Below are 11,340 nucleotides of genomic sequence, written 5' to 3'. Positions count from 1 at the left end.
ACTCAGATGGATTTCTCCAAAATGGTACAAATGTTGCTGAAAACTCCTGATTTCACTGAAATTGTGGGAACTAAAAACTCCTGACATTTAAACATCAAGAAGCGGCATCCATTGTAAGCGATTTCATCTGCATTAAAAACCTTTTGACTTTAATATTACTTTAACTGTAAGTTCTACTCTGCGACAGCAGCGGACCCAGGGACCCCAGGAACTAGGGCCCATTCGCAATCAAAACCCTTTTTCCTACCTGCGGCCTATAGAAAAAGCTATGTAATAAGAAGATATGTAACTGTATGCGGGAATGAGTTTCCAGGAACAGTATGAGATGACTGATTCTCACAACCAAAAGAAGAGAGGGAAGATGGAGCTCTGGGGAATACTTGGGAGGAAGAGCAGAATTGATGGAGGGTAAAACATTCAAACACAGCGATTAGCAAAATGGAGCAACAGCAGCCAAAGCATTAGGTTTCCATACATGCGAGATGGCCGCATTAATGTCCATTCTAGCCGTACCTAGCTTCTCTCAGAGAGAGACTGATCACAGGATGGGGACATCCAGGGCTCCCATTGATCATGTAACATTGTAAAGTATTGGGGCTCGTTCACACCGCACACAGCATGTTATGCGCAAAACACGCATGGGCTTTTTTCCTTTTTTTAAAACTATTTAACGCTACGTGCGATCTGTTACAGTGGGCCAGAATGTGCTGTGTAAGAACGCATCATGTCCTATTTTTATTTCAGCATACCCCAGTGCAGTGCCAGACATTGGGCTCATTGTCTAGTCTTTGCATCTAGGCTTGTTTTTACCAGCCCTCTTGGACTTCGTTGGGCATTGTTGGCTCATCAGGGCTTATGAGAACAAACCCTTAAACTGAGTATTAACAGAAGGGAACAGTACAGAACCAAGCATTCAAATGTAATGAACGACAATGGCTGCTCCATGTACATGTACTATATGGCCAATAGTTTGTGTAAACCTCACCATCACATCTATGTTAGCTTGTTGGACATCCCATTCCAAAACCATGGGAATTAATATTGAGTTGCTCCCCCCGAAGCTATAACAGCCTCCACTCTTCTGGGAAGGTTTTCCCACAAGATTTTGGAGTGTGTCTGTGGGAATTTGTGCCCATTCAGTCCATAGAGCATTTGTGAGGTTAGGTACGCAAGTTGGATGAGAAGACCATTACACGTATGTGAGCTTGGGAAACATCCCATTCCAATAGCATGACCATGAATAGCACTTTTTGCAGCTATAACATCCTCCACAATTCTGGATAGACTTTCCTATTCCACTTGTAGTGTGTCTGTGGGAATTCGAGCCCATTCAGCCAAAGGTCAGGTGCTGTTGTTGGAACATGACTGTGAGCCAGGTCTCCTCGTCCATTTCATCCCAAAAGTGTTCATTTGGGTTGAGGCCAGGGCTATGTGTAAGCTGCTTGAGTTCCTCCACACCAAACTCATCAAACCATTTCTTTATGGAGTTGGCTTTGTACACAGGGGCACAGTCATGCTGGAACAGAAAAGAGTCTTCACCAAACTGTTCCCACAAGGTTGGAAGAGCACAATTGTCTAAAATGTCTTTGTGTTCTGTATTTTTAACAGCACTCTTTGCTGGAAACACCTGAACTCTAAAAATGGAAGGCCGAGAAGACCTGGCTTGCAATCGGTGTCCCAGTTTACCCAAAGGTGTTCAGTAGGGTTAAGGACACTCACGTTCCTCCACACCAAACTCATCAAACCATGTCTTTATGGAGCTGGCTTTTTGTACAGGGGCACAGTCATGCTGGAACAGAAAAGGATATTCACCAAAGTGTTATCACAAGGCTGGAAGAGCACAAGATGTCTTTGTATGTTATAGCATTATTAGTACTCTTCACTGGAAACATCTGAACTCAATCATTTTAAGGGCTCTCTACACATGGGTCATGTAGTAGGTGTCATGGTCAGGTGTCCACAAACTTTTGGCCATATTGTGTATTTCATTACCGACTATGCATAGAAAAAAACATCAATGCCCATTGATAAGAATATATATACATTATGACAAAGGTGTGTACAGTATTTATTTGAATCAAACATTAGAGAGAAGATAGACCCCTTGGGCGTGCAGGCATTGGACGTATATCAAGCCATATATCCAGCTTTTATTTACATAACCTGTACACAAAAGCTTCTCAGTGGTCCAGGAAAATGCAGTTTTGACAATCTCACATAGATGCTTGTCAGTGGTCCAGCGAAAAGCATTGCAAACCTGTTCTGAGCCATCCACTTCTTTCAGTCTCTCCTCCCTTGCTCGCTCCCATGTCTGCACCCTCCCCTTCTCTCTCCATCCCCCATCCCTCCCCCTGGCTCTCAAACCATTGTATTCCTGACTTGGCTCCTGCTTTGGGAGCGGCAGCAACACAATTAGTGGCTACTGAGATTTGGCATCCATCGGCTGGGCTGCCAGGATCCCCACATCCACCTTGTGTCAACTACATCCCTTTGTCTCTACCATTGGACAATCTTAGATGCTCAGCTCTGGCTTGCTCTCGGCTGCATCAGGAGCCAAGGAAGTATAGCAAAGCTTGGTCCGGGGGTCCCCTTCTTCTCTTGTCCCCCCTATTCCCAGAGATGAAGAAGAGTTGGATCAAAAGACGCTCTCAGGTAAGGGAGGAGAGAGGGGAGGGAGATGGATGGATAGAGGAGGGGACTGGTAGTGATGGGACAGACATGGCATTGAAGAATAGGCAGGGTACAAAGGGGATTGTCAGGCCAAGTCATTCGACAGTAGGCTCAACTGAGTATTTTCTAGGGACACCAGAACCCCCGATAGCAGTAGCGTACATTGCCCCAATCTACACACGCACACAACAATCTACAATTTTTTTTACCCCATTGGAATCTGCAGCTACCCATCACGCTCCTATTGCCGAGACAGCTCAACCCATTTATCAACACAGTTTGGATGTCACATCTGAGATCCAGAAGCCAAGCTGGCCCTGCACTTCTTAGAGCTAACATAGATAATGGAACCAGAGCCATTAGCATAGTCTGTGCGCCCTGCACAGAAATACGGTACGCATGGCAGATGCTGGTTATATAATACTCTTATCGCTGGCAATGTGCTTAGGCTCAGACAAATCGCTCATACCGTGCAAGTACAGCTAAGCAGTTTTCGTACAGTGACCCGGAAATACATCAAAATTCTGAAAACTGAACATTTAAAGCCCAAAACTTCAGAATCCTAGCATTGAGTTAGGACTCACTAGCACCTGGGTTACAAGCCAAGGGGCCTAAAACTGAGAAGAAGTGCTCAGCACATCCTAAGTTCAGCGGGACAGTTTTGCTAATGACTAATGAGATCAGCATCGGTGCAGATAAAACTCAACCCAGAAACACCATCCATATTGTAATCCAACCTTTGATACGTTTGCTTTCATCTTAAAGGGAACCTGTCAAGAGAGTAATATGTAGGCTTCCATTACTGACCTCTGCTTCTAAAACATGCTGTTTGCTTGGCTGCCTTGTATTTTGGGTTCAGTACTATAAAGATTATAATATACCAGGAGTGGACATAACCCAGATCGCCAATGATACTTAACAATTATAGCTGGGGTCTAACTTTTTGAGGTTTTACCTAGTTGTTGTCAATGAAGCTGCAAAATAATCCTGCTGGCTCTTGGATTGGACAGACTGGCTCCTGAATTCCATAATTTGTCCACCCCTGTCATATAATAATATATAATAGTGATTTCTCACCTTTCTGTGACTCTCATTTAGTACATGCTTGTTCTGGGTGTGTGACTGAGCAGTACTGAAGCCAGCCAGGTAACTAGCAAGCACAGAGCAAGGTCAGCAGTGTAGCATGTTCTATATTTCTTTAATGACAGGTGTACTTTAAGCACCTTCTGCTGGCGGGAGCTGGCCCTTTAAGTGGATCTTACCGCCAGAGCCTCCTGATCACTGTGATTGGCTGTCACAGTGGTCACTTCAGGAGCCTGTCCTACAGTGAACAGGGACCAGGGCCTGCTTTAGGGCTCATTCACACCAGGTGCATTGATCAGCATTGATCAACACAGGTTCAGTGCAAGGGCACATTCGCTCTCTATGTGCCCTGGTCACATCTTACATGTGCGTTGGCGTGTGTTGCGTAAAAATGCATTTCTACACAGTGCAAGCGCAAAATTGCATGTCAGCATGCAGCATCAAACCGCAACGTGCTGTTGTGAATAGAGATAAAGTGTCAATCTGTGACAGTTCAATAAAGTTATAAAAAGGAATGAAAGGAAACACCGCGATGCGTTATAACAATGCACCACATCGCCCTATACAACAGACACCACACCGCCCTATACAATAGACACCACACCGCCCTATACAACCCACATCGCACTATGCAACAGACACCACACCGCCCTGTACAACAGATACCACATCGCCCTATAAAACAGACACCACCCTATACAACAGACACCACACCGCCCTATACCACAGACACTGCACCGCCCTATACAACAGACACCACACCACCCTATACAACAGACACCACACCGCCATATACAACAGACACTGCACCACCCTATACAACAGACACCACACCGCCCTATACAACCCACATCGCACTATGCAACAGACACCACACCGCCCTATACAACAAACACCGCACTGCCCTATACAACCCACACCGACCTACACAACAGACACCACACTGCCCTATACAACCCACACCGCCCTATTCAACAAACACCACACCGCTTTATACAACAGACACCAGCGCACACACCATATGGACTAGGGATGAGCTCAGGGTTCTGAATGAACCCGGTCCGAACCTGAGCTCCTCCGAACCAGGCAGTGTCATGGGCGCTCCCATGAAAGCAGCTGCGGGCCGGGCATTCCTACCCAGCAACATGTAAAAAAGCCACAGGATGCTTGCGCTGATGTCATTGACCTTATATGGCCACATAACCATATTAGGTCAATGTTATTTACCAAATATGGGCATGTAGCCATATAAGGTCAATTATGTCACTGCATTCCGCCCCATATGTCAAGCTGGGAGTGGGGAATTCCCTACTAGCAGCTGATGGGGTGGCTTGGAGGGGCTTTCTTCTGGGTTCAGAGGGGCTCAGGTTCGGGCCGGGTTCAGTCCAAACCTGAGAGTGTCCCTAATATGGACCGTAACGTGTGCCACTGGCATGAACAGGTTGGTAAAACTTTCCTAAGAGGAAATATGGGAACTGCCATCACTGATATCCTTTTGACGTTGCCAGTTGCCTGGGTGTAGTGCAGAAGCTCTGGCTTCACTTTCTAAATCACTGACTCGGAACAGGTATGCGGGTCAGAGGAAAGTCAGACGTCCTTATCTGAATGCTTAGCCCAGGTCAGTGATTTAAAGTGTTGGGCACATGGGATCAGCTTGACAGCCAGGCAACTAGCATTTTCAGAATGACAGGAACCCTCCATGTTGCACCTAGGAAAGGTCCTTTGAAAGCTCCATTGAAGGTATTTGCCTTTACTTTCCCTCTTTATATCAATGGTGTCACCAGACAGGAAGTGAGGCAAAATGTGCAATAGGGAACAATCAGGGGTCGTAGCCTTGTCCTCTCCCCAAAGTGAAAAACAAAGGTTTTGGCTGGACATGCACTTTAACTTGGTTGCAGCGTATTTCTTTCAGATCTGTGCAGTAAGCTAGTCTGATACTTGGAGCTTCCTGTAATAAAGACCAATCACTTATGCTCTCTCTTCTTGTGCAGGGTGACTGGTCTTGTCTCCGCCCCCTCCTCTAATAAAGGCTGCTCACTGCTGCTCTCTCTTCTTGTGCACGGTGACTGGTCTTGTCTCCGCCTCCTCCTGCAGTTTTCTGCAGGCAGTTGTAATGGGTGGGGTTTGCTAGGTCCCTTCCACAGCTCTGCCCTAAACTATCCAATCAATTTGTATCCAGTCAGACGGGCCCTTGCACTACGTAGTTTCTGGTAGATCTAAAGGAGATTGTACAGTTATATTGTAAGGTGTGTGGTGAGCTTTAGGCAAATGAAGAATCGGTCCAAGCTGGAAAGTTTATTTTTCAGGAACGTTAGATCTTGCCTTCTGTTGAGTCATTAACACACACACACTTTATGTGTGTGTGTTAATGACCAGCCGTAGGAAACCTTGGCACTCCAGCTGTGATTAAATTACAAATCCCATCATGCCTCTGCGTCTGGGAGTCATGCCTGTGTCTGTCAGAGTCTCGCAATGCATCATGGGACCTGTAGTTCCACAACAGCTGGAGTGCCGACGTCGCCTACCCCTGCATTAGCCTACTCTGTCTAAGTCCAAGTGCAGGCACCCAGGAAGTACAGGCGGCAGCACGTAATTACTCATAGTGCATGCACTTACCGGGAGCAAGTCTCTGCACGTGCATGCACGCCACATGGATGTGCACGCCCATGTGAACAAGGCCTTAGAATGAGCGCTGTGTCCTATTCAAGCATACATCTGATGACCTAGGACCGATGGTCTGGTTCAAGGCGGTCTCTGCGAATTAAGTACGGTCTAAAGTTTATACATTTCTATCGGGCTGTTTGTAGGTAATCACATACAAATGGATAGAAGAATAAACTCCCGGCATGCACTGTTCTATATTACACAGGATTTATAATTCTGCAAAGCCAGTCTTGTGATTTGCACACCCCTGCCACAGTACATAGCCAGGAGGGTCAATCTGCTAATTCCTAGTTTGTTTTTACAGCCTTCTAGGTTCCCAGTCTGCTCATTGGATAAAAGTAATGATGGCGATTTGGTGTCCAATGGGAAGGCTTAAAACTAACTTCAGGCTCCCGTACCAGCGCCCACCAATGACCTTCCAACTCCTTGTGGCCCCCCTGCATGTATGTTAGGTTTTTTTTATATGCTCGCCTGTTCCAGATTACTTCTGACCAGTGACGTGATCTGCACGGTCCAATTCAGAGGGCAGAAGAGACTTTGCATGTCTTTTATTCTTTTGGTTGCATTACTCACAGCACATGCACAGTACAATGACCACGCGGTCTACCATCGGCATGGGTAAGACACCGACAATGGTGCCGGTTGCTGGAATAACATTGCTCTGGAACACATGTGCAGGCGTTCTTTATCAACGGCATTAAATACATGCAGAGTGGCTCAAGGAGTTGGGGGTGGTCCTTGGTGGGGGGCTGGTGCGGGAGACCCGAGTTAGCTTTAGGTCTGCCCATTGGACATTAAGTTTGACATCATCAGTTCTTTCCAATGAGCAGACCGGCAACCTAGAAACCGAACTAGAAATGAGCAGATTGACCTTCATGGCTATGCACTGCCATATATGCCAATGGCCAATAGAATACAATGTAGGATGCTGTGGAAGTCATAAAGATGGCGGCGGTGGAGCGTGTGGACCTGTCAGCGCTGGAAGAGCATTGACTATAGGGAAGTCCGTCATAAGTAGGCTTGCGCATGCTGTGTGTGCATTACGGCATGAGCTGCCGCCGCTCCACGTCTCCGCACTACGTCTCCGCCTTAACTGCCTGTTGACATTTATCGCATTAGGGTCGTATCGATCTCAGTCTGCTGCAAATGAGCAATCTGTCAATATGAGGTTAAGACTCTCTGTAGCAAAGAGACCGAGGGCCCATTCACACCTTGGCGCACTGGTGCTTTGCTCCGATCGCTTCTTTGCCTAATAAAAAAAAATATATATAATTCTGGTAAAACCATCAGTAAAAATATTCATCTGCGGAGCCGAAATGTTTCATCTTTTTTCCATTGCACGATTAATTTTCTTTGCAGAGCTATATTGCCATTGTACAATAATTATGTAATCGCACGCGGTATTGCGCAATCATACCGTATGGTGCAATCCATGCGCAATCTTCACGCCTGTCTCATCTATTTTTTTCTCTGTAGAAAAAGCCTTTGTGTGTATGGAATACCGTTCATACAAACCTCTGCATGACCAAAGGGATGGGTTGCTTTATGGCTTGGTAGGTTATGTGAATGGCAGCATCTATCAGAGATCTGGCAATATCACTTACCTGGTGGAGGACCGATTGGCTGAGGAAGCTTGGCATGGGTGCACAACTGTGATGTCAGCGAGGTTTGCAGCAGAAACTGGAGCGATGTCAAACAAGCCAGGGGTCAAGACAGACGGTCAGCGCGGAACAGAAGGAGCAGGCAGAGGCAGAGTCCAGATAACAAGCAGAGGTCAGAGGCAGGCAGCAATCAGTCGAAGTCAGCAGCAATCAGTCGAAGTCAGCAGCAATCAGTCGAAGTCAGCAGCAATTCGGGTCGAGGTAACAGGCAACAGATCAGCAGGAACACAAGCTGAAATACTGTTCCGCACTGACCCATTGGGCCAGCTGGTTTAAATAGGAACATCTATTAGTCACTTCCTGTGCACCACTGTGTCACTTCCTGTGCACCACATTCCGTTGTGCGCGCACTAACTCACGTTTTCTGGCAACCTGGAAGACTGGGACCTGTGCATGCGCAGTAGTGTGCAAGCTCCCGGCTATGGCCTTACAGGCAAGCTCCACCCCTGCTGAGTCCCACTAACCAATGGAGATGAGTGCAGTTCAGAGTGGGGCAGGCCAGGGTTCTGAATTTCGAGCAGGAAGTCGATGTTTGCATATGGAACAAGTATGTATTTTCTATGCTCCTCGGCTCCTACTAGTGGCCATAATTTGGTATTACATTACATTCATCCTGAAAAGAAAATATTCTATGTTCGGATGCGAATGCCTGTATTTGCACAGATAAAAACGTTCACAGAGATTTTCAGGGTGAATGGCTTTGCAATTTGTTTATAAATGGACCCCGAAGTGTATGTCCGGCCAAACCTTTTTTTAGCATTGGATAAAATGGGGAAGGATTTTAACCTCTGTCAGGTTTAACCTAATGATTCTTTTCTACTCTATCCCAAACCGGAAAAAGTTCCCTCTAGACGCCATACATACTCCGTCTGCATCCCTGATGTTCTGTTGGCTATTCAGGGATTTAGAAGCATGACTCTCTCTACCTCTAAAATGCAACCCAACAGCATAGCAGGGTGGATGGCGAGTCCTCAGTCCCATGTAATCTCCTTTCTGATTACCGTGCAGATTACACAGAGCTTGTTATACTTTGCTGGGAGGGACAGCGGGAAGCAAAGGGAAGGTGAGTAAAAGCAGCCGTAGGGAGGGGGAGCATCACATGCTTATGAAGGGTTAATCTGCCATTCATAAGCAAATCACGGGTTCACTGTTGGGAGAACTGCACAGCCAGATTCCAATGCATGTCACTAAGGGTGCCCACACACCTTACGATAATCGTACGATAATCGCGGGAATTATCGTACGATTATCGTAAGGTGTGTGGAAGCCGTGCGACCTCTACTACTGTAAGGTCGCACGACTTTAAACTTACAAACATGTTCGAAAACCCGCCGAGCATCGTACGATGTTCGGCGGGTGTGTAGCATGTTCATAAGATAAATGCCGGACGGGCCATTCGGCATTGCGGTCATCAGAAGCCCGCCCCTCAGGGGGGAGCGGCTTGCGATCATCGCAAGTACGATCTATCTGTCCTAGATAGGCAGATTGTATGTTTTTTTAAGTACCTTACAACCATCGCAAGACAAAAGTCTTGCAATGGTTGTAAGGTGTGTGCCCAGCATAACAATGAAGCCCAACTGATCTGTCAATTAAAATCAGCTAAATACATTCCACGGGCAGCAAAACAAAAGGTGTGCAAAGTCCTGCAGCCCGTTTTCTTTAAAAAGCAGCCACAGCCTGAGTATAAAAGGCTGTCCCCTGCCAACATGCTGTAGAGAAGGAACCTTGCTTTCTGTGTGGAAGCAGTGGTCTCTCTGCCGACCTGCTGAGGCAGACCTAAAGCTCTACAGTAAGAGCTTGAGTAAAGTAGGGTAGACATGGAGCAAATTTTCTGCAGGACTTGGCCAAAATTCGCTCCGTTGGTGACCATGTTCCCTCGACAGACGTCGATCTGTGACTGAAGATTGGCTGCAAGCACAGTTCAGGTATTCTGCCAGCGGCTATCCGTCCATGCTGTTCAGCTTGCTTGGAGGATTCTATTTTCTTCGTTTAGACCGCAGATGGAACGAAGAATATCTAAGCATGTATAAGCTATGTTAAACTTAGGCTGTTGATTGGAGAGCTCTAGCTCTGACTCACCAGAGGGGATAATGGACCTCTGCAGAGAGGCCACTGCTTCCGCACAGCATGCTGGCAAGAGACTACTGTGTGTTGCATTGACAAAAATCAGGCATGTCCTTTATTTTTTTTAGTTTTGCTGCTTTGCCAGCCAATGTTTTTAAATAAAAACGTGCATTTACGTTAACGCATCACATCAGGACACCAAGGTCTGAAAGGGCCCTGAAAACCTTTAGCTTTGATCCACCCAGGGGCGTGCCGAGGCCAGGTGTCACCCGGAGCGCGTACCTGGTGACCCCCCGCCGTGTCGTCATTGCGCATCTTGGAGATACCTGCCGGTGGCCATCTTGGTGAGGAGGAGGGCATATTAACCCGGGGGATGAGTTATGTCGCCGGTCCCCTCCTCTCTCCTGCAACTGTCGGGCTCTCGGTCCATGACCAAGTGCCCAAAATTTCAGAAGGGGTGACATCAAAATGACTGTCAGTCACCCCTCCACGCTTTTGTTTTCCTAAATGAAGAAGGGACCGCTTGGTTCAGAAACGTCGCATTTTGTTGATTGTGACATCACAAAGGTCAATAAAGGAGATAGACTTCGATTTGCATTGGAGTGCGAGTGACTTTTGGTCTATTATGTTTGGTATGCGGAGGCATCCATGTCACTTCCAGCATCCCCCCAAACTTCTTACGTGGACTTGATAAAACTGATCAGGAGTGTGATGGGATCTACTATACTTTACCCCTCCAATGGTGTCACCCGGGTGCGGGCCGCACCCCTCTTGTGACGCCACTGGATCCACCATTTAGCTGATTGAAACTGGAAGTTCAGTTGGGTTTTAAGCCGGCGTCGTATCACCTGAGTATATATAGCAGCTGACTAGTTGCATTGCCAGGTGGACTTATAGATAACCAAAAGCCGGCTAGCAGTTCCCGTATACCGGCGGCTGAAATATACATCACCGTCAAACTCTACTGCACACAAAACATAACGACGGCATTATTTTTTCCCAGACACGCTCGGTGGTTAGGGGTCAAGTGGAAGCGGCAGACAGATGATCGCACACTTCTGTGTACAGCGTCAGCTGCTCATTGTAAGACGCAACAGACAGTTCAGTTGATGAGGAGAGAGCGAAGACCAATAATACCTGCAGGGCACAACGTCCCAGGAGGTGAATGGTTAATGGAATGATGCTTGTGGGCTCCATA

The 11,340-nt window shown here is 46.9% G+C and overlaps 1 protein-coding gene across 1 annotated transcript in view; it reads left to right on the top strand.

The window, feature by feature from the left end:
- Window positions 1-11,340, top strand: part of LOC108785774 (striated muscle preferentially expressed protein kinase-like) — a 52,937-nt gene that overhangs the window by 2,055 nt on the left and 39,542 nt on the right. The window contains exon 2 of the mRNA XM_018554914.1: window positions 2,568-2,652. Within this exon, the coding sequence (XP_018410416.1) occupies window positions 2,568-2,652 (85 nt within the window). The remainder of the gene's footprint in view (window positions 1-2,567; window positions 2,653-11,340) is intronic.

This window comes from Nanorana parkeri, unplaced genomic scaffold (assembly GCF_000935625.1).
Source record: "Nanorana parkeri isolate BGI_ZX_2015 unplaced genomic scaffold, ASM93562v1 scaffold178, whole genome shotgun sequence".
Classification (NCBI taxonomy): domain Eukaryota; kingdom Metazoa; phylum Chordata; class Amphibia; order Anura; family Dicroglossidae; genus Nanorana; species Nanorana parkeri.
This window is presented reverse-complemented; position numbering and strand designations above follow the sequence as displayed.